This window comes from Trachurus japonicus, chromosome 7 (genome assembly GCF_045865225.1).
Source record: "Trachurus japonicus isolate A0001 chromosome 7, Traja_1.0".
NCBI classification, from domain to species: Eukaryota; Metazoa; Chordata; class Actinopteri; order Carangiformes; family Carangidae; genus Trachurus; species Trachurus japonicus.
The window spans coordinates 311,739-335,958 of NC_140913.1; the positions used below are offsets into that span (position 1 = coordinate 311,739).

At 45.4% G+C, this 24,220-nt stretch overlaps 1 protein-coding gene across 1 annotated transcript in view; it reads right to left on the reverse strand.

The window, feature by feature from the left end:
- Positions 1-41: 41 nt before the first annotated feature.
- The window catches only part of l3mbtl1 (L3MBTL histone methyl-lysine binding protein 1), a 38,704-nt gene continuing 14,525 nt past the window's right edge, over positions 42-24,220 (reverse strand). Inside the window, exons 6-22 of the mRNA XM_085780679.1 lie at positions 23,335-23,473; positions 23,139-23,187; positions 22,708-22,796; positions 22,037-22,141; positions 21,090-21,225; positions 20,468-20,559; positions 19,819-19,970; positions 17,848-17,924; positions 17,490-17,575; positions 14,652-14,762; positions 5,751-5,892; positions 4,685-4,787; positions 4,350-4,538; positions 4,230-4,279; positions 3,571-3,728; positions 3,410-3,472; positions 42-1,319 (exon numbers count right to left, since the gene is read on the reverse strand). Of these exons, the coding sequence (XP_085636805.1) occupies positions 1,185-1,319; positions 3,410-3,472; positions 3,571-3,728; positions 4,230-4,279; positions 4,350-4,538; positions 4,685-4,787; positions 5,751-5,892; positions 14,652-14,762; positions 17,490-17,575; positions 17,848-17,924; positions 19,819-19,970; positions 20,468-20,559; positions 21,090-21,225; positions 22,037-22,141; positions 22,708-22,796; positions 23,139-23,187; positions 23,335-23,473 (1,876 nt within the window). The 3' untranslated portion in view covers positions 42-1,184. The remainder of the gene's footprint in view (positions 1,320-3,409; positions 3,473-3,570; positions 3,729-4,229; positions 4,280-4,349; positions 4,539-4,684; positions 4,788-5,750; positions 5,893-14,651; positions 14,763-17,489; positions 17,576-17,847; positions 17,925-19,818; positions 19,971-20,467; positions 20,560-21,089; positions 21,226-22,036; positions 22,142-22,707; positions 22,797-23,138; positions 23,188-23,334; positions 23,474-24,220) is intronic.

Here is a 24,220-nt window from a genome sequence, read left to right on the forward strand (position 1 = left end):
GTGTGTGATCCCTTTTATCAGACAAGAAACAGAGACATGAATTAGACAGGACAGTTTTAGACATTTATTAATTCATGTGGATTGAATGACATTTGTGGCCCAAGATTATCTTGGAACGCGCGCGCACACACACACACACACACACACACACACACACACACACACACACACACACACACACACACACACACACACACACACACACACACACACACACACACACACACACACACACACACACACACACACACACACACACACACACACACACACACACACACACACACACCACCAGAGAGACGCAGAGAAGTCAAATTCAAGATTCCAGGAGCCCTTAAAACTTTCCACTAAAATAACTTTGATCTCACAATATCAAATTCACATATAATCCCATTATCTAGTATAACACACAATGTAAACATTTCAAACACATTGTGAATAGAGTTTTGCGTACATGTAACGAACGCCATTCCCTTCAAATCAAATTTATGTTAACATTTTCTAATGACCCAATGTGGGAATATCTTTGTGTGAAATCCATTTAGGTTTCACAGTTGTGCTAAATTGTCAATGCAGGTGTTTTGCAAAAAGAGATACAAGGTAAAAACACTGTGTTGCTTCACTTCTCCTGGGTAACATTTTAAATCACAGCTCTAGCTGTTTTCACAGTTACAGTATAGCTAGGATGAACAATGTGGGGAATTTCAAAACAGTGAACACAAGAGACTTAAGAATGATTAACCAACCCAGGCAAGGGTCATTTCTTTCTCTCATGTGTCAAAATCCTCCTTTTTGAGTGTCTCCAGAATGGGTCTGAGTAATAGCAGGACACCACATCTACAGAATGACAAAGCAGGTCAATAGTTGTCTATTTAAAATAAGTGATTATGAGGTGGAAAACTTGGGATGTTCCCCCTCACCTGCCTCAGCCTGCTTCTATCCTCCCTCCTCCATTACTCTGAAAAAATACCTGCATGTCCTCATTTTCCTGTCTCCAGACTCTCCCATTAACCCCCTTTACCATGACTGGACATCAATAGCCTCCACCCCCCAACCCCTTCCTACTCTCTGATGGGTACGGGACACCAAATACATGAAAAGGGAGTCAGGGTCTTTCCCTGCAGGAGAATACATTTGGCACATGATGATTAGTGGCTCAACAGCCCCTGTGAATGAGGGCAAGATCACTTGAGTCCCTCATCTGTGCTCTTGAACATGAGAATGGCATTGGAGATCTTGAGGGCGGGACCAAGCTTGATGCTCATGATTTTCACAATGTCGGTCTGGGTGAGAAGCAGAAAGGCCTCCCCGTCAATCATCTAAGGAGATAGATACAACAGTTATGATATGCCAAAATAGCAGAAATACTTTATAAAACAACATATTAGCCCTAAAAGAGCTTTAAGTTCATCTGTTAAAGCTGATCATGGTCTGTTTTCGTAGAGATCACAGGTGTATCTAAGGCCGTAGTTTCTGGATTAAACTTAAGTCTTGCGTAATTGCTATATACTGTATTATTTAGATAGCAATGATCTGATTAATTGTTGAACCTCAGATTCAGGGGAGCACTGGAGATCCTGTCTTGAATGTGAACCAGCTTTTTCACCATTGCAGGAGTACTGAAGGGCCATGGGTGTTCTACATGTATACATTTGGAGAAGGCTTTTGACCATGTCCCCCCTCCATGTCTATGGAGGGTACTGTGGGATGTGGGACATATTTTCAAGGTATCTTGGACTCCACTAAGGTCGCCCCTTGTCCCCAATCCTGTATGTGGTATACATGGACAGGGCAGGCAGCTGAAGTGAGTTTGTCTGTTTTGGAAGCCTGGGGATTGCATTTTTTTATTTGCAGATGAGAAGCTGCAGGGATGTGAATCAACACCTCCAAGACTGAGGCCATGGTTCTCGGCTGGAAAGCAATGGAGCCCTGAGTGAAGAGTTCAGCTATCCCAGGGTCTTGCTCACGAGTGTGGCTAAGATGGAGGGGGGATTGACTGAGAAATCAGAGTAACAGTAATGCAGATATTGTGGGGGGCTTACCAGATTCACTCCACCCTGACTCATGGTTATGAACTTTGGGTAGTGACTGAAAGAACGACATTGTAGATGCAAGTAGGTAAAATGAGGTGGAAATGGTCCTCATTTGACCTACTTGCACTTGTTGCTGCGCACGCACAGCCTTAGAGATAGAGGGAGCAGGGAGCTCAGAGTAGAGTCACTGCTCCTTCATGTCCAAAGGAGACAAAGTTAGTGCAATTTAACCCTGACAAGTAAAAAGCCCAAACTTCATTCCCACCTGTTGTACCTGCAGAGACATGTACCTGTCTGTCCACAGTCACACTGCTAGCTCAGCAGCTGTCTGTTCAGCTTAGTGTGCCAAAAATCTAAAATGTGTCAGAATCTTGAAAACAGCACAAGGACATATTTGTAAGCATTCACAGCAAGTTTAATGTCCACTGATCAATGATATGATGTACATATTAAAGATATGACTTAATTTCTTAATTGGAACTTTTGGTTATGGTTGAACACTTTCAAAAAGCCATGTGTTGTTGTGATTCTTGAAGAAGATCATCTGTGTCAACTTGCTTGGGGCAAAGGCTGTCCAAGAGCAACAAAGACACAGTTTCCACTAACATGGCAGGTGGATGAAGTAGAATAACATTTCTTGACCTAAGACCAGTGCACCCCACTTTTACCATATAATTTGAGGGGTTGCTATGCATGGCAGAAGTAGAAATTAAAAGATGATAAAGATGAAATCAACTGCAGTTCAGATCTACATGTTGTTTCTTAAACGTCTACAGGCAGACAGCTATTCCCAGTGTACACACTAACACTCCACAACAAATGACAGAGGGACGGTTTGCAACTAGAAGAAGAATACGGCATTTAGCAACTGAAGAGACCGATATCTCCCTCAGACATTTCTGAGATCAAAACAGAGACAAAAGACTAAGAGACTTTCACCAGGTGGACACAAACACAATTCCCATTGAATGCTAACATTGATCCATGCCAATGTATAGGGCAACTGTGCACTAAACATTTTGTCATGTCACCTTATTGGTAATAGGTCTGTATCCAGATTGGTCATATGTTCCTTTGATTTGGTCAATATGCTTAAGTTCTTACAAGCACTGCTCACTAGAAAGATTACTGTGATAATGTCATGACATGTATTAGTATTAATATGACAATTTATGTATTTTGATCACATGTGCCGATAGTAAAGAAGAATGGTGACAATAGTAGATATTACCTGAGACTTATCAGGCTGCAAAGTTCTACAATTGTTTTTTTTTTCATTTAATTTTTATTTTACCAGGAAAAACATTAAGCCATCTGTTTTTGGCCTGGCAGTTAACCAAATGAACCTGATATCTAATCACACACACTGGTCTCACCTCTTCTTTGAAGAGACGAGCCTGTTCTTCACAACCAGTGAGATTCTCGACAAACCTGAAGACCTGCAGTGCAAAATTCAAATGTTGAATTGTCAAAACAATCAGACACATTAGAGGAAGGAAACGAATAAATATGAAACTAAGTGATAATATTTGCTGACCTCTTCAACACTCCATGCTGCCACCTGGCTGGCATGTATGCCCTGAACGCCGGGTAACAGCTTACAGTGCTGCTCCCAGCACAGAGACAGAGTCCTGTCCGACTGACTACTCAGAGCTGACATGAACAGGGATGGATACACACCCTCTGAGGACATGTCTCAGGGGAAACACACACAGAAAAACATGTTTTTCACCACAGACATTTTGACACACAATAACAGAAAAGTGATGAAATCCATGACTTCACTGGAACAGATCCATGTTTAGCAGCATCAGTTCCACACGTATTTTTTCTATGACAGTTGTATGACAAGTCTGCTGAAATGTCCACTTTGACTGTTTATACCAAAACTAGAATCACTTTTTCATGGTTGTCTACACCTACCACACAAACTGGTTTCAAGTTACATCTTTGCTGCATGAAGCTTGACTTGTGACTATGAGGTCTTTTGTCAGGTCACTGTCACTTTGACCTTTTGACCTTGAGTTCAAGGAAAAGTTTGTGCCAAGTTCGAAGAAGTTTCTTCAAGGTGTTACAAAATATCATGTCCACAAGGATGAGAAAGACAGACAACCTCTGCAGTTCTTACTGTCTGCAGTGTGGGGGAATAACACTTCTAAAACTTCAGGATATGCAGAATGCATTGAGAAGACTCACTCTGGTAGTCTCTTTGCTGATTCTTCCTGTATTTTGGAGGACGACCAATCCTGAAATGAGGAGAAACAATTAGCGTGAAACAATTCCTGCACACTTACAAGGACACACACACACCCTCACCTGCCACGGTAATGGGTCTTCTTCGATCTCTGGCCAAAGAAGAGGTTCCTCTTACACTCAGAGTCAGACAAGTCAGCCTTCAGCCTGCCCTGGTTACGCTCAGCCAGTGGGCAACCCGATATGCAGTGATGGGCAGTGAAACGACCAGTCACATGGCCTGATCCATCACAACCAGGTGTTGGACATTTCCTGTTTCCAAGAAAAATGTCCACAGTCAAATGGGAAATTTTAAGATCTACAATAATCTTTTGCGACCCAAAACTGATATCAGATATTGATGTGTTAGTAAATCATCGATTATACAACTTAAAATTGGAATTGCGTTGAGTGCTGACCTGTTGTGGAAGCTGTATTTGTTGGTTCTGGGGTGGTTGATGGGTTTACAGGGGACAGAGGGGGTGTAAGAGGACTCGCCTGTAGCAAGAGGCTCCCTCACTCCTGTTTACATAGATACAGACAAAGACATGCGCACACGCACACAAACACACGCAATATGAAATTTCTCTTTTTACATGTTGAGAAGTGTAGATACAGCAAAATAAAATAACTCAATATACCAACAAGATACAGAAAATGCCTTAAATGCCAGAAAACGGCTAAAACAAATAGAAAAGAATAAGGATTGACTTATAATAATTAAAGCAGAAGTAAGCGATCCGGTCATTTTGGCTAATGCTGCGTTCCAGGTAGGCTTTTGAAACCGTAAATTACAGCTTCAAGTCACAACTTACGACTTTGTAGCATTCCAGGCAACCCACTCGTGTTTTTCCGACCTGTTTTACCTGTGAAAGTGCACTCTAACGGCCACTCGTAACTTCCGACCCGTGAACTCGTACCAGATTGAACTGGTATGACTTCACAGGTCGGAAAAACACGAGTTACGAGTTTCCTTGAACGCACCATAACAGTCCTCGTCCCTACGTCACCACATTCACGGCGTTCCTTGGCTGCACACACAGCCCTGCATGCCGTTCTCTCTCCTCATTGGATAAAAACTGTAGGATACGATAAATGTTTTCTCCTCGGCTCAGAGCAGAGCAGAGTGACTGACAGACCCCTGTTTCGGTCCAAACACTCTATGTAAGTGATTGCTGTCGGAAGATATAACTATTTAAGACTTATATTAACACAAATATATCACTTACTTCTGCTTTAAATCCACACATACATACATACATTATGTAGGTGGGGGTATGTATAGAAAGTTCTACAAATTACAATGTATGAATTATAAAAAAGGTCAAAAGCAACAGAGCAGATTCTGGAGACAATATATTTATGGGATCATTTTCTAATACATTTCTGTACTAACCGAATCTCCCTTTCTAAAATTATACATTTTTCAAAGTCATTTAATTTAAGAATTGAGGTATGAACAGCAAGAGGTATAGAAGTTGCTACCATGTGGCTGCTGTGTTTTGGTGTCTTGGGGGGGGACTTTGAGTGGGTGACTGGTCGCTTCACACCAGCCTGCTGGATGTATGTCTGGATAATCTGAGTCCATCCACTCATCATACACATGACTCCAGCCATCGTAATGGACCTGAAGAAGCAACAGAATTGGACACAGCTGAAACACATGCATAATAGCTACATGGCTGGCTTGTTGAAATGTGTTATAATAACTTACATTCACAAATCAGAATAGGTTGACTATGGTTATGTTCAATTGATCCATAGTAGTCCATAGCCAATACTGGAGTGCTTGCCTTTAAAATACCTCAGTCTTCAAAAGTGTATTTATTTTTATTTTTTTAACATCACCACAGTATTACACACAGTGTATTAATAGTTCTTCTTCTTCTTCTTCTTCTTCTTCTTCTTCTTCTTCTTCTTCTTCTTCTTCTTCTTCTTCTTCTTCTTCTTCTTCTTCTTCTTCTTCTTCTTCTTCTTCTTCTTCTTCTTCTTCTTCTTCTTCTTCTTCTTCTTCTTCTTCTTCTTCCTCTTCTTCCTCTTCTTCTTCCTCTTCTTCTTCCTCTTCTTCTTCTTCCAAGGAAGTCATACTTCCCATGGGTGAAAACTCACCAAACTTCACAGAAACATCCAACCCCATGCCAGATTCACTCAACTCCAAGGACATGTGCCCCCCCCCTCCTAGGGGGGCACAATAAGCGTTTAAATTTAAAAACTTTAAAAATTCCTACCAAACCAACGGTAGATGCTACAGTGTTGAAACCTCACCACAATGTAGCCTCAATACTGCTGAAACTTTTGTCCACTTAAACTTATTACAAATTATGAAGTCCATCACTCTGTTTTTTTCAATAACTGTAAAACTTTTAAAATGTATCTCCTCCCACAATTTTTGCTCAATTGACACCAAACTTGCTACAGAGCATCTCCAGACCGTCCTCCACAGAACTTGTTTCTCGGATTTTTGATTAAGCAAAAATTGAGCCTACAGTGCATGAAAACGTTTGACTGTAAACACTACTGTAAACATATACCATCAAATTCTTGATAAATACATTTTCAATCTTCCTGAAAAAAAAAGACAATATTCTGGAGTCATGGTTGATGAAGTTTGGCAAATATCAGAATTTTATCTCAAAAACTGAATTTTTGAGAACATTTTGAATTCTGCTCTCATGGGAACAACTGCAGTCAATGTGAGAGTGGAATTTATAAACATCATATTTTCTCTTATGAAGCAAAACACTTATCATTAAGTGGAGTGGATAAATGAAGCTACACAGCAGGTCTCACTACCAGCCAATTAGCTCAGCGAGTTAGGAGCTGGTTCTTGGTGTCAGAGATTGTGAGTTCGAGACCCAGCAAGGGTGATGATGATGACAGATCAAAATGTCAGTTGTCCTCAAGCTGTTTTGCTGTCTAAATGCAATTTATGTATTAACAGATTTTTGTTTAGATAATAGAATTTCTGACTTTTTGACCATTTTCGAAATCTGCCTTGACAACAGCTGCCCGGGCATTGACTCCCTGAGTGGATAAATGAAGCTACACAGCAGGTCTCACTACCAGCCAATTAGCTCAGCGAGTTAGGAGCTGGTTCTTGGTGTCAGAGGCTGTGGGTTCGAGACCCAGCAAGGGTGATGATGATGATGATGACAGATCAAAATGTCAGTTGTCCTCAACACGAAACACAAGACAGTTGTACTGATGGTGGCATCACAGCAAACCTCTAAATTTAAAAATCCAAATAGCTTGGACTGGACCATGTGCGAAGGCTCCTAACATCTTAGACTCATAGTAGATGTTTGACAAATACATATCATTATTTTACCTCAAAAACTGATTTTTCTTTTTACTGTGGTTTCAAATCTGCCTACACGACAGTGAATGGTTTACTAAATTTGTGAAGCCACTGTTGAATGCCACTTGTCAATTAGCTCATTGCGATAGACAACGGTCTTTGGATCCCGAGGTTGTGGGTTCAATCCTCAACTGATGCAAACTGAACATTATAAGGTCAACTGTCTTGTCTTCCTATTCTCCTGTTTGTTGCTCAGAATTGCCTAAATTTGCCCAAAAGTAGCCCGGACCCGACCCATCGCTGCGCAGCAGCTATAATTATTAGTATTATTACAGAGAACCTAAAGACTCTCAAACAACCTACTGAGGCACCAACCTATTGTAAAACCTGTAGAAAAAAAAAGTAGAATAGGATACCAAGTCTGTAGAAATGGCTATGAAAAAAAATAGGATCAAGCAAAAGGAGAGCCACACTGGTGAGGAGCTTTGTTAACTGGTGCCATGGTAACCCCTCAACACATCTAAAACCAAACAACTGGTCACAGACTTAAGGAAGTCTACTCTAGACCATGTGTACATTAATCAGAGAATTGAAGAAAAAAACTATAACAATAGTTCTTCTTCATAATATTCACTCGGTGTCTCGCTATGGGATGCAGCCTCCTGCAGCCCTGATAGAAGCATTTATCTCAATCCGCCAATCCTGATTGGCCGGTGGAAAGTGTTCATCCGCGTCACACACAGTAGTCCCACCTACTATAAATAGTGTGTGCGGATAACGCCCCCTCAATTCAAAACCTCTTCTCACCTTGACAGCTTATCTCACATTGGAGCTTCATTAGTTTAACTGTCCACAAGACGGATCTTGCTAGCTTCCGTCACCGGACGCTAGTGTTTCTCCAGTGTCTGTCTTTCTGTCTGTTCACACCAGACCGGATCGGTAGATTTTTCTTTTCCAGCCCCTCCACGGCGGATTTTTTCTCTCGACTCCCCTCCACGGACGCTCGAGTCGGTCGAGCTAGCTAGCACGCCAGCTACTCTCCTTGACCCCCACTAACACACCAGTTAGAAACGGTCCCCCCCTTTTTCCCGCGCGCACTCCAGCTCGTCGGCGAAATGGCGACCGCAAAAGACCCTCACGCCAGAGGAGACTCTCGGCCCTGTGACTGCGGGAACAAAATCTCGGGGAAAGACACCCACCTGGTGTGTAGTACCTGTCTGGGGGTTGACCACGCCAGGTTAGCCCTCGAGATTCCCGGGTCCTGTGGACACTGCAAAGTGTTCACAGTGAAGAGCCTCAGGCGCAGGCTAGCCCGCCAAGTTAGCCTCGCTGACCGTGACCCGTTTCTCCCCACCGCTGACCAAGGCTCAGCCGCGGAGGAAGACGTGGACATGTCTCGGGAAGTCCCGGAGACCGACTTCGACTGGGCCACCCAGTGCGAGCAGCTCCAGGTCCCCCCTTTTCCAGAGGAAGACGTGCTGGACATCGGCCTTGTGGAGGATGACGACTATGCCTCGTTCCTCATATCAGAGGACGAGGAAGAAGACGACATCTTCGTGGCCCCAGCCCCGGATGAAAAGCCGAAGCTGTCCCAACCTACCACCAGGGAGGAAGGCGGGGTGAGCTCTCCAGCTCCCTCCCTCCATGTGGACCTGCTCGACATGTGTAAACGTGCGGCAGAGAAGCTGGAGGTCCCCTGGCCGGTTGCAATAGCGGAGCCCACCCGGTCCCGCTATGAAGGCAAGCGGCTCCCCCTGGCCCGTAGCGCGGTGAAACAGCTTCTCCCTGTCTTCCCCGAGTTGCTGGGCGAGCTGTCCAAAACTTGGAGTAGCTGCCCGTACAGCAACAGGAGCCCCATCCCGGGAGCAGCATCCCTCGACTGCGAGGGGATGGAAGCCCAGGGTCTCCTCTCGATGCCTCCGGTGGAAGCCCTCGTAGCTGCGCATCTCTGCCCGGGCAGCACGAGCCACCTATCCGCGTCCTCCTCCAGGCGTCCGACGCTGCCCACGAAGCCCGAGCGGTTCCAGTCTGCACTGGCCGAGAGGGCGTACAAGGCAGCCGCCCTCTCGGCCAGGGCTCTCAGCGCTCTCTCCATCCTCACTGCCTACCAGGCAGAGCTGTTTGGGGCGTCCGCTAACGAGCAGGACCCCGACGCGTGGGAGGAAATGGCGGTGATCGCTGATTTGTCCCTCCGCATCCAGCGTGTCTCAGCCCAGGCCACGGGCAAGGTGATGGCGACCCTCGTCATTCAGGAGCGAGCGAGATGGCTCAGCCTCGCTAACCTGTCTGACAGGGAGCGGGACGACATACTCGACATGCCAATCGTCCCGGAGGGCATCTTCGGCTCCGCATTGGCCACGATGCAGCAGAGGTGCGAGGCGAAGAAAAAGGACAACGAAGCCCTGAAACTTTGCCTTCCCCACAGAGCACCCACGCCTTCACCACCGGTGCAGCGCAAACCGTTTGCTGCTGCTTCCCAGCCGCCGCATTTCAGGATCCCGAAGCGGCAGCAACAGCCCGGCCCGCCCCCCCCGCCGAGGAGGGAGCCAGGAGCCGGCTGGCACCGAAAACCTCCCGCCCCGACCGCAGTCCCACCGCCGCCCCCGAACGCCGCGGCCTCGGTCCCCCAGGCGAGAAAGAAAAAGAGAGCGGCCTGACAGCCTTCCTCTCCCCGGGAACATCCTGTCGTTCCCCGTTGGCTTGTTCGTGTGCGTCCCGTGCCGCCGCTGCCCACTTCAGAGCCGGTTCGCGAGAGGGGAGACATCGCCTCGGAGGTTTGCGCTGTTGCGCCCCGAGGGAAATGTCCACAAGCACACACACACACACAAAGGTACTTTATTAGTCACATATACAGCTAGTACAGTGAAATTCTTTCTCTGCATTTAACCCATCCCTGAGGAGCAGTGGGCAGCCGCGGTGCAGCGCCCGGGGACCAACTCCAGATTATGAGCCAGTGCCTTTGGTCAGGGGCACTGACACACACATGTTCCCAAAGTGTGAAAATAAAAAGAAATCTGTCACAGCCAGGCCACGAGCCGAGGGTGCAGATAACAAAAAAAGCCAAAACAAACAAAACAAAACAAACAAACAAAAACATCCTGTCTATGAGCAGTGTGGTCACCGAGCCCTCTGCAGCTCTGCCCCCGGGATCGGGATCACCGTTCCCGCGGAGCAGAGCGACAGGCCCGGCTGTCCCTGCGGTGCCCACTCTCGCATACGCAGTACAGCTCGGGGATTGTTTCCCCGCTCTACCGCAAGAGGGCGCCACAGCACCGCTGCTGGGACCTCCTGTGATGGAGCAGGGACTGCATTATGCTTCTCCGCTTTCCCTCAAACAGGAAAATTGGAAAGCAATCGCAGCTTCACCGTGGGTGTTACGCACAATTTCCCGGGGCTACAGGCTCCAATTCGCCGCTGTTCCTCCCCGTTTCTCCGGCGTAATACAGTCACAAGCACAGGGAGAATCAGCTCGAGTCTTACAGGAGGAAATCCTCTCTCTGTTAGAAAAAAGAGCAATTTCTGTCGTATCTCCCGCACAGAGTCTGTCAGGTTTTTACTCCAGATACTTCCTCGTCCCCAAACGGGGGGGGAGAGGAATCCGCCCTATTCTGGACCTGCGGGCTCTGAACAAATTTCTGCGGAAATACAAATTCAGGATGCTGACACACGCAGCACTGCTGCGTCTAGTAAGACCGAACGACTGGTTTTTGTCCGTGGATCTGAAAGACGCGTATTTCCACATTCCCATTTACCCCCCTCACAGACAATATCTCCGATTCGCCTTTCAGGGGGTGTGCTACGAATACCGTGTTCTTCCATTCGGCCTGTCTCTCAGCCCGAGGGTTTTCGTACGGTGCACAGAGGCAGCCGTCTCCCCGCTCAGACGCCGGGGCATACGGCTGGCCACATATTTGGACGACTGGCTCCTGTTGGCACAGTCAGAACAGGAGGCCATGGTTCACACACACATTGTGACAAAACATCTAATGGATTTGGGCTTTGTGATAAATACGGAGAAGAGCCAACTCTCTCCCACACAGGAGATAATCTTTCTGGGTTTATCCCTGCGCTCCGTGCCATTCACAGCTCGCCTCTCGGAGGAGAGAGTGAAAACTTTCAAAGCTTGCCTCGCGCACTTCCGTCGACACAGGTCCGTCCAGTTCAGACTGTGTCTTCGGCTACTGGGTCTGATGGCCTCAGCCATCCTCGTGATCCGTCTTGGCCGCCTTCACATGCGGGAATTTCAGCGCTGGGTCGCTTCACTCAGGCTAGATCCCGTGCGTCATGGCGCACGGTGGATAACGGTCACGGCGGATTGCGTGACGGCTCTGCGCCACTGGCGGGCTCCGTCTTTCCTGTCTCAAGGGGTGTCAATGGGCACTGTCTCGTCCAGGAAAGTGGTCACCACGGATGCCAGCCTATCCGGCTGGGGTGGTATTTACGAGGGCAGGCCTGTGAGAGGACGCTGGAGCCAGGCTCTCCAACGTCTTCACATAAACTTTCTCGAGCTCTCGGCTGTGTTTCTGTCTCTGAAACACTTCCTCCCGTTCCTCTCGGGCCATCACGTCCTGGTGAGGACGGACAACACAACGACAGTAGCGTATATAAACCGTCAAGGCGGGTTGCGCTCTTGTTTGTTGCACACTCTGGCACACAAACTGATCCTCTGGAGCAGTGTGCACTTTCTCTCCCTGAGGGCGACTCACATCCCGGGGACCCTGAACGCAGGTGCCGACCTGCTGTCCAGGGGCGCGCCGATATACGGGGAATGGATGCTACACCCGCAGGTCTTGGAGCAGATATGGGCGCGCTACGGGCGCGCCAGGATAGATCTGTTTGCGTGCAGAGAAAACGCTCAGTGCGAGCTGTTCTTCTCTCTGCGCACTCTGAACGCTCCCCTGGGCGTAGACGCGCTAGCGCACGCTTGGCCGCACGAGCTGCTCTATGCGTTTCCCCCACTGGCCCTGATACCCCCCACTCTCGCCAGAGTGAGGGAACACAGCCACAAGCTGATCCTGATAGCTCCACACTGGCCAGCGATGCACTGGCTGGCAGAGATATATCGGATGCTGTGCGCCCAGCCTTGGCAGCTGCCGGTGCGCAGGGACTTGCTGTCGCAGGGAAGGGGGACGGTGTTCCACCCGCACCCGGAGCGACTGCAACTGTGGGCCTGGCCCGTGAGTGGCTCAATCTGACCACTGCCGGGCTCCCTCAGAGTGTGGTTAACACTATCCAAAACGCCAGGGCTCCCTCCACTAGGTCTCTGTACGACTCTAAGTGGGGAGTGTTTGAGCGGTGGTGTCTTGAACGGGACCACACCCCCTTTCAGTGTTCTGTGCCAGTGATACTGTCGTTTTTACAGGACCTGATTGATAAAGGGAAAGCCTTTTCCACGGTTAAGGTTTATCTGGCGGCTATAGCGGCTTGCCATATAGGATTTGGGGACAAATCAGCAGGGCAACACCCTTTGGTGTGCCGGTTTATGAGGGGCGCGCGCAGGCTTCTCTCTGTCTCCAGACCACTATTGCCTCCATGGGATCTAGCGGTGGTTTTGGAGGGGCTTAAAGGCCCCCCATTTGAGCCATTGCTGGGAGCAAGTCTCAAACACCTGTCCCTTAAGACAGTGCTGTTACTGGCTCTCGCCTCTGCAAAGCGAGTGAGTGATATCCATGCGCTCTCTGTGAGCCCTGTGTGCACTCAGTTCGCCCCGGGGAATACGCGTATGGTTCTGAAACCCAACCCGGTCTTTGTACCTAAGGTGGTGGGTTCATGGTCCCCGATTGAGCTCGCAGCGTTCACCGCTCCTCCAGGTGAGCAGCGAGCAAACATGCTGTGTCCGGTTCGAGCTGTGCGCTCTTATATGAACAGGACACAGAGCATCAGGAAGAACGATCAGCTCTTTGTCTCCTGGGCTGAACCCCGAAAGGGACAGCCAGTCACAAAGCAGCGCCTCGCCCACTGGGTGGTGGAGGCTATAGCTTTGGCATATAAGAGCAGAGGTCTGCAGCCACCGGCGGGTTTGCGCGCGCACTCTACCCGTGGGATGGCCGCGTCCTGGGCTTTATTTAGGGGAGTGTCTGTGCAGGACATTTGTTCAGCAGCGAGTTGGTCCTCGCCTCTGACTTTTGTTCGGTTCTACATGCTTGACGTGTCAGGGCCCTGCGTGGCTAGCGCGGTCCTGGAGTCTTAACTGGAACCCAGGGACCCTCCCCACTGGTCGGTACCTGTTCGATAAACTGTCTGGCAATACGGGAGCTACCATATCCCATAGCGAGACACCGAGTGAATATTATGAAGAAGAACGTTTGGTTATCAAACATAACCTCAGTTCTTAGAATAATATGAGCGAGGTGTCTCGCCAGACGACCCTTCTTGCTGGGCGGTGAGAAGAGGTTTGCTTATTGAATTGAGGGGGCGTTATCCGCACACACTATTTATAGTAGGTGGGACTACTGTGTGTGACGCGGATGAACACTTTCCACCGGCCAATCAGGATTGGCGGATTGAGATAAATGCTTCTATCAGGGCTGCAGGAGGCTGCATCCCATAGCGAGACACCTCGCTCATATTATTCTAAGAACTGAGGTTATGTTTGATAACCAAACGTTACTTTCCCATTAAATCATAACATTTATGAAACTGTATTTTGTAAAGTAATTCAATTACTTCTTGAAAGAAGTAACTGTAACTGAATAGTAACTTGCCCAACACTGCTCAAATGACCATGCTAGTACAAGTTGTCTTGAAGATGTGGCCTCTTGAGGGAGCATCCATAGAAAAATTGATAACAATAAACATAGTGCCAATGAGTTCCCTCCAATATTGGTGGGGACAAGTCTGCCATCCATTTGCAAACCTACACTGTACATTTTAAGCAGTTATCAGCAGTATGATGACACCAAAACCATTAGCACCAAGGCACCAACAGGCAAGTATACTCAAGTAGGCTAAAGCTGTGGTGCACCTGGCTGAGCTGGAGAACCATTTTTTTTTTTTTTTTTACAATATCACACACATACAAAATCATAAAATTCATTCCAACACATCAATATGTGGATTTACCTGAATACACATTCAGCCAGTATTACCTTAATGCGGTGAGTCTCAACCTCTTCCACTGTGGCCACTCTAATCAGACCAGGACTTCTCTTGTCCACAGCCTCTAGTTTCATCTGAGGCTGGAAGCTGTGAGCCGCCCGCTGGCAGCAGAGCAGAGGAGCAGGGGATTAGGGAAAACAAGCTCAATCATACTTTAATAAAGTGTTGGCTTAACCAGCAAAATTCATAATAGATATTAATGCTGTTTTGTTTTTTGTGCTGGACATTTTCTGTATTTCATTAGAGAAACTATGCTGGAGAGATGACAGGAAATAAAGAGAGTTCTGCAACACACAAGCCAGGGATGTTGTAGTTTTTGGTCAGCATCTAAAGGTTTTTTTTTTATACAACTTGAAAGTTGCTTTGAAAGAAGTTCATATGCATCACAGCCCTCTCCAGGTTCTCCAGCTTCCTCCCCCAGTCCAGAGACGTGTTGGTGACTCGAAATTGCTCATAGGGGTGAATGTGAGTTTGTGTTGTTGGTTGCTATATGAAGCCCTGTGATGGACTGGACCTGTCCAGTGTCCCCCCCACCCTCTCCCTGTGTCAGCTGGGACTGCCTCCGCCACCCTTGTGACTCTGCACAGATAAGGAGTATAGACAATGGATGGATATATGGATATTATACATTAGCATCTGCTATGAAGAATACATGCTTAACTGTATCTGTTGTACCAATGACAGCATCCTAAACATTTATGTTTCAGCTATGATGGCATTCATATTATTATATTGTTTGTTTGACTTGATTTACTCACCCCCAAGCATCTGTCTTGTCTTCTTTTATCATTTAATCTTTTCTGTGATGTCTCCATTTTGATTTGACGTTAATATCTTACCTTTTATTTAATATCTTTACATAAAAAAAACATAAAATCTCTCCCTCCCAGCCTTGACCAGCACCAGTTGGCGTACAGGGCTAACAGATCCACTGCAGATGCCATCAACACAGCCTTCAACACCCTGGCACCTACACAAGACATTCAACTGCTTCATCCCCAGCCAGCCGGTGTCCAATTCACTCAGCCTGGGCATCAACCAGAGCATCTGCAGCTGGATCAGAGACTTTATGACAGACCGCCCTCAGTCAGTGCAGATGGGCCCTCAGTACTCATCAGTCCTCACACTCAGCATGCCCCCCCACCCCCACCCCCCAGGGCTGCGTGCTGAGTCCGCTACTGTATACAATGTACACTTACGACTGTACACCATCACACAACAACAACATCTTTGTCAAATTTGCTGACGACACTACAGTAGTGGGGCTCATCCACAACAACGATGAGTCTGCTTACAGAGACGACATCCAAAAACTCATCACCTGGTGCTCCACTAACAACCTGGCCCTCAACTCCTCCACAACCAAGGAAATGCTGATTGACTTCTGCAGGAAAAGAACAGACCCTGCCCCTGTCCACATCAGAGGACATGTAGTGGAGAGGGTCAGTGACTTTAAAGGGATAGTTCACCCAAAATTCAAATTTCTCTCATTATCTACTCACCCTCATGTCAACTAAGAGCTGTGAGAATTTTCAGAGTCCTCCGTGCCTTCTCTGAGTTACAGGGGGGTCCGCGCAGCAGTATTTGTCCATATAATGGTTGTCAATGGATACCAACTTTCTTCGTCCAAGAAGACACACCAAAAAACATCCAAATACCTCCATAGTGCTCGTCTGTAATGTCCCTCTTGTAGGAAGCCCCGACATGAGAAATTGTTCCAAAAAAAATTAAATAAGTCTATATTTTAAGCTTGTTTGTAGCGGAAGCTCCCAGTGTCTCAGTTCACTGCTCTTCCTGTGTCAGTGCAAATCACGCGCGGAACAATTTCTCATGGTCGGGCTTCAATACAAGAGAGACATTACAGACGAGCAGTATGGAGGTATTTGGATGTTTTTTGGTGTGGCTTTTTGGACGAAGAAAGTTGGTATCCATTGACAACCATTATATGGACAAATACTGCTGCGCGGACCCCCCCGTAACTCAGAGAAGGCACGGAGGACTCTGAAAATTCTCATAGCTCTTAGTCGACATGAGGGCGAGTAGATAATGAGTGAAATTTGAATTTTGGGTGAACTATCCCTTTAAGTTCCTCGGCACACACACCTGGTCTACCAACACCACTGCCCTGGTGAACAAAGGTCAACAGTGCCTGTACTTTTTAAGAGCAATGAGGAAAGCCAATCTGCCTCAGAAACTGTTACACCTCTTCCATACAAAGCATCATTACATGATACAACATCATAGTGTGGTTCAACAGTTGTACTGCAGCGGACAGAAAAGCCCTGGACAGAGTCAGGAAGTCAGCCCAGAAAATAACACACACACACAACTGCCGCCGGATATACCACACCAGATGCCAACAACGTGCACAAAACAGGACCCAGGACAGTTCCCACCCAGGCCCTCTGGGAGGCGCTACAGATCAACATTAACAGCTTCTACCCCAGCGCCATCAGGCAACTGAACTCACAAACATAGACTGCCACATGCCTCCACACTGACTGACTGCACTGCACTTTAAAATGTACTGCCACACTTTAGAGGAATGTGCAATATTGAATTTTATTATTGTTTTATTGTTGTTGCTTATGTGTCTTTCTTTTTCACTGATGTATTTTAAACCACATGGAGGTTTGCTTTTCAATAAAGGTATTCAATTAAATTTTATTCAATGCATATCCTCTGTTTTAGTATATTTTTTAAATATCTTTTTTCATTTACTCACATTCCCAACCCAATTTACTGAAAGCCCATACCACATACCATGCACCACTTCAACTGTATTAATGCTGTCAATGATATAAAAAACAAAATGTTGTTGTTCTCACCACTTTAAAGGCGTCAGAAGGCACCGCCTTAGAACCAGTCTCCTCCAGGTAGTGAGACCAGGAGAACCTGCCTGGGTCTGGGTAATCTGGTGTGCCAAAAAATGATTTCACATCACACAAACAATACAGACCCCCACACAATCATGTGAAAGTATCTACTATAAAACCCATTAAAATATTCTTTTAGGATATATTTCAAGGATTTATTTGCCAAACTCACATTTCTACATCAAGTATTTACTGTGAATAGACACGAAAGGAACATAAAGAGAACTGGGCAGAGCTTTTGAAATGCATCACCCAATGTATGACTATGAACATGATTAAATTCATGATTGACAGGGAACACATTGGTCACCTTGGGGTGGTGTTAGGGGCAGGGTCCTCTCCTGGCACCAACCAATAGGATGAATGTATGGACTACTGGCATCACACCTGCGTATTATGACAACCCACAATACTTAATACATAAACAGTGCTGCATTCTGACAGTTTGTGTGTATGTTTATGATTGTAAAATGACTCAATTTGCAGGCTCTGATGCATTCGAACAAGGCTTTCATTGCTTTAGAGGCTTTTGCACAGGTGATTTGCTGTTATGAGAAATGCATTTAAAGTACACTGATAGGAGTTTAGGCAGAAATTGTTGTTATATTATTATAAACATAGGAACAGTTTTATGGACATTTCCAATGGGGGGGGGGGGCATTTCAGAGTGAAAAGAGATTAATATTTTTATAATGAGTTAGTTGAGTGCATATCAGAACTAAAAAGGAAATGCAATATTGAGCTTTATTTCATCAGGTGAATAGAAACATAACTTCAAAATGAGTGTTAATGTTTTCTGTGTCTGCTAGATGTCCAAGTATGCAATCTGCTTTAGCCACAGCAACTTAATGTGGAGATAATGTATCAGCCGGTTTTCTTTGTCTTAAAGGGATAGTTCACCCAAAATTCAAATTTCGCGATTTGCGCCGGCGTCAGTGCAAATCGCGCGAGATTTGGACGGACCAGGAAGAGCAACACTGGGAGCTTAAAATTAGGGCTGACCCAAAAAAAATCGAAGCTTCGTTCGTTGCCATGGTAATCGATCATGAAGTCCGTGATCGATTGTTTTTTTTTTTCTTCCTTTTTTCCTTTTTGACACCGGTTCTCATCGGCAATTGTTACATTAAAATGAGTAGGCGACTTGGCATCCTGGAAACCTGTCTGATTTTGGAGACATGCAGTGTTTGTTTGCCATTACTTTCATTATTTCCGCTACGATCGTGCACCCCCCTGCCGTCGAAGCTTCGATTAAAATCGATTTTATGTCCGCGAAGCTTCGATTATCAAAATATGATAATCGGGTCAGCCCTACTTAAAATATAGTCTAATTGAATTTTTTTCGGAACAATTTCTCATGTTGGGGCTTCAATACAAGAGGGACATTACAGACGAGCACTATGGAGGTCTTTGGATGTTTTTTGGCGTGTCTTTTTGGACGAAGAAAAGTGAGCCCCGTTCGCTACCGTCATATGGACATGCAGTGCTGCACGGAGCCCCGCTGTAACTCAGAGAAGGCACGGAGGACTCTGAAACTTCTCCCAGCCCTATGCCGCTTTTCCACTGGCACGGCACGGCACGGCACGGCACGGCACGGCACAGCGCGCTTCTTTTGCTTTTTCACTAGCCCTAGTACCTGGTACCAGGTACCATTTTTAGTACCTCCTCAGCCCTGGTTCCAAGCGAGCCGAAGCGATACTATAACGTGACGTCAGCTGACTGCCTTCCACTGATTGGGTAGAGTGTCGGCGCGAGCGCAACATTCGACATGAGAATCAAACCCGGAAATTTCAAAAACCGAGCGGCAACAGCGCCAGCTGATCTGTATCGAGACTGTTGTTATTCCTTCACCCGAGTTAAATGTTGCTGTGTGTAAAACCACAGTGTGGTCTGTTAACGAGGAGCAGACGAGTGAGTTTGGAGCTGATGAGCGGATCGAAAAAGGAGGTACTAGAAGAACGCAGCTGTAGTGGAAAAGCACTTTTACCGAGCCGTGCCGTTCCGTGCTGTGAAAGTGTAGTGGAAAAGCGCCATTAGTCGACATGAGGGTGAGTAGATAGTGAGTGAAATTTGAATTTTGGGTGAACTATCCCTTTGACACTGCTTACACCTCCCTTGATGCCAGGAACAATGAGATCAACGACTTTGTTGTCAGTATTCCAAAACTACATATAGCAACTTCTAAGCACATTGCAAGCCTCAGTTTCTTTGGGCTGCTGCTGTGCATCCTATTCATTCAATCATTTCCAAAAGCCCATGCATCCAGAAAGATTCTGAGGCTCACCAGTAGTCATATGTGTCATCCCAGTTGTCAAAATGAACCAGGAAGCGGTCATCCACCATGTCGGTGACAGTTGCTACACAGATGAGGGAAGGGTTCATACGGTCGACAGCCTCCAGCTTCATTCCTATTTCAAAACCGCACTTCATATTGTTCTGAACAGATGGTAAAATGCATTAGAATAAGTATGATAGGAGGACATAAACAAGCAGAATAAAGTTTGTACATTTCTTTTAGAATGACCAATGACCACTGATTATGAAACATAAATTGTGTGATTTTGCTTGCTTGAATGTTTTCTTTATGAATTTGTCAACTATCTAAGACAACAGCAGAACACAAAAACTTGATGTCTGCTGGGATTAAACATGAAAGTGCAGGCCAAGATCAATCCAGGCAGACATACATCTTTATGGTGTCCTCATATTAAATATCAATAATAAAACATATGGTGGACAGGGCATCAGATTTAGCAAAGCAATGCAGGTAGAGACCCATTAATAAAATTCAATTCATGTCACAATTTAGATTTTGATAGATGGATAAAAACATGCAAATTATTTTAACTTAACCCTTTCCTAACCATACATCTTTCCCCTCATCCATTCATGCTTGTTGATAATCTACCATAATACTGTATAGTGGCAGTTACCCTCCCAGGACTGGCAAAGAGTTCTTTGGGAGCTACTTGTGCTTTAGTCATTCTTAGGTAGTTTGTCCAGGTAAACTCCTCCTCTTTGCAGCCTGCAGGACAGACAGAGAAATAGAAAAATTACCAGGGTGTGTATTTTGGGGAAAAGCGCATAACATTTAAAGGAATATTGTCCATTCATTCATCAATCAATCCATCCATCCATCCATCCATCCATCCATCCATCCATCAATCCATCTGCGTAAAGGAATAATATAAGACAGCAAATGTATTTATTGTCATGTCCAGGGTTAGATGAGAGGATCTGTATGGTGAACATACCAGTACAGCTGAGAACAACAGGAAAGAGCTCCCTTAATCCTGCCCTTAAGCTGCTTCCAAATTCACTTAGCTGACCTGCGGCAGCAGTGTAACAGAGGTGCACATGCGAGTAAAAATATGGAAGTTTGGCAGTTGAAAATCAGAAGTCCTGTTTTCATGTGTTGATAAACTGAAAATGTTCTACATGAAGCAAGTATTAAACAGATATTGGAATTTTGTGGTGGCCCTGTGCACAGATGCAGCTCTGCTGGACTGTTGGTGCCAAGTCAGCTGTTCTAACTGGCTCTTCTAGTGTCCTGACCTTTGGGAGTGTGCAGTTTGTGTCCTGTGCTTTCACACCAGCCTGCAGGATGGATGTCAGGGGAGTTGGCATTCACCCAAAAGTCATGGCAGTCAGAGTAGCCATCAAAATGGAGCCGCAGCCGGTAACCACACACCTTAACGATAACAGAACACATTAGAGAAAAACAAAGCAGGCTGGAGAATGCCATGTAAGCTGAACTTCTCTCACTTCTTTCTTCTTCCCCATGCAAAACAGGAGCATTCTGTTTGTGAAGCCTTATTTTTACTCCTAAAGAATCCTCCTGGTCATTAAAGGGATAGTTCACCCAAATTTCACTCATTATCTACTCACCCTCATGTCTACTAAGGAGAATTTTCAGAGTCCTCCGTGCCTTCTCTGAGTTACGGGGGGGGTCCGTGCAGCAGTATTTGTCCATATAATGGTTGTGAATGGTGCTCACTTTTCTTCGTCCAAAAAGACACACCAAAAAACATCCAAATACCTCCATACTGCTCGTCTGTAATGTCCCTCTTGTATTGAAGCCCCAACATGAGAAATTGTTCCGAAAATAATTAAATGAGTCTATATTTTAAGCTTGTTTGTAGCGGAAGCTCCCAGTGTCTCAGTTCACTGCTCTTCCTGTGTCAGTGCAAATCACCGGTGGAACAATTTCTCATGTCGGGGCTTCAATACAAGAGGGACATTACAGACGAGCAGTGTGGAGGTATTTGGATGTTTTTTGGTGTGTCTTTTTGGACGAAGAAAAGTGAGCCCCATTCACAACCATTATATGGACAAATACTGCTGCGCAGAGCCCCCCGTAACTCAGAGAAGGCACGGAGGACTCTGAAAATTCTCCCAACCCTTAGTCCACATGAGGGTGAGTAGATAATGAGTGAAATTTGAATTCTGGGTGAACTATCCCTTTAAGATTCATCACCCATGTTAATGGATACCTAGCTCACCTCAGCCACAGTAAGGACAAAGTACATGGATGGATGCTGGGGGTCGATTCCTTCCAGCTTCATCCCCTGTTTAAAACCATTCTTCACTGTTGGCACCCTCTGGGACTGAACACACAGGATGACACAGCAACATATTTCAGAATGGGACATAAATTAATATACGAGTAGGTGAAAACTATTTATCCGTGAGGGAACATCAGTTCAGAGTTTGGTTGGCTTGGATTGTTAGAGAAATAAATTACTTTAAATTGAGATCACGCTGACACTCTCCCTCAGCACTATAGTGATAAGATAAAAATATTAATTAATGCAGGTAGATAAAGGTAAATATACTTGTCTTGTTTCCTCACTTGTCAAGATTGCAATTTATTTATCATCTAAGGCCAACAAAATCACTCCTATCCTGTAAAACAAAGCTGTAAATGTAGCAGTAAAAAGTCATGGCAAGGCAAGGCCATTTTATTTGTATAGCCTGTTTTTACCAACAGTTTGTCTCAAAGGGCTTTACATGACATCATAACAACATCCTCTGTCCTTAGACCCTCACATCCACTGAGGAAAAACTCCATGGAAAACCCTTTTAACAGGGAAAAATTGGAGATGGGTAAACTGAGATAACGGAGCACTAGTTTAGGATGATACTTCAGTCTGGATATCAAACTCTAACATACCTCTTGGAAAAGCTTGTTGGGAGCAGCACCAGCTTTGGTCTCGTCCAGATACTGAGCCCAAGTCCACTGTTCTGTCTTACTGTCTCCAGCTACAGCAAAAATTCCAGTTAGTACATCTATTTATACAACATGCTTCACCACAAGATATTGATGGAATGTAAGCTCAAACTAAGGAGAACATTATGGCAAAACAAATAAGAGAAAATTAGTTAGGAGGGGAAATAAATAGACTCCCTGGGCAGCAGCTCCTGTAAATTTACATGCTAGTTATACGTAAACATTTTCATTAAAAGAAAAAATGTTTTGTTTGTGGGAAAGACACAAAATAAATGGGGTAATTAAAGGTCAGAGAAGGACATGATCAAAGGGTTATGGGTGCACAGGGGCTGGATGATGAAATGGCTCAACAAAATTCAATGCAGCAGTCCAACCTCCTCTGATGTGTCTGCTGTCTGCTTTAGAGTCATCCACTTTCTCAGCCTAAAAAAACATGTTACAAAAGTCACCATATCACTTACAATACAGGAAATGCTGTAATCAAGCTAAAACGATCAAACTCTTGAGACATGAGAATTTTTGGTTATATCTATCTATGGATATTAAAAGGAAATAACAATGCTGTCCCACCGTGCCCTCAATGTCAGACTCTTCTTCAGAGAGACTCGGGTACTCTTTCCTCTTCCTCTTCCTCATTGATTTCAAGTGATCCGGATTAAGGGAGGAGACCCTCGCACCGGCTGGCACCTTCTCCACTCCCCCACTTCTCCTGAGGTGTAGAGAGGACATCACCAGACTCCTGGTTTTCTATTTCCATTATATTTAATTTCACCTTAAACATGCAGTAGTGAAATTGACTTTGCTGTATCTTCACTGTACCTTTACATATGTGACTTAAAATGCTATATACACAGTGACTGAAAGTTTGGGACATCCTATGATTGCAGCCCCACACGTCCACTGCAGGGGTCCCTCACTGTCAAGACATGTTGCACTGTTGTGCAGGTTTGCTGCTCAATGATGTTCTTCTGCTTAAAATAGTTTTTCTTCTCAGTATTAATATTTTGTTTTGCAACACACACAGTTGCTCTTATTAGTTGGATGTGTTTTTGGTGTTCCATACCCAAAACAAAAAGAAAAAAAGGGACAGCTATGCAGGGTGACATTATCAGTAGTTTTAAAGAGTTTAACGATTTAAAGTTAGTGATGGGATAGTGTTAATAAATAATGACTGATTAAAAAGAGAAAAAAATAATGAGTATACACCCACACACACAAATACAGACATGGACAAAATTGTTGGTACCCTTCCGTTAAAGAAAGAAAAACTGAAATAACTGAAATACCTTGAAACTAACAAAAGTAATAACAGATAAACATTTTGTGAAAATTAAAGCAGAATTAAGTGATCCGGTGGTTTTGGCTAACTTCCTGTCAGCAGATTAGCAGTCCCCGCCCTCGTCCCTACGTCACCACATTCACGCGCATCCCTTGGCTGCACACACAGAGAGGACCG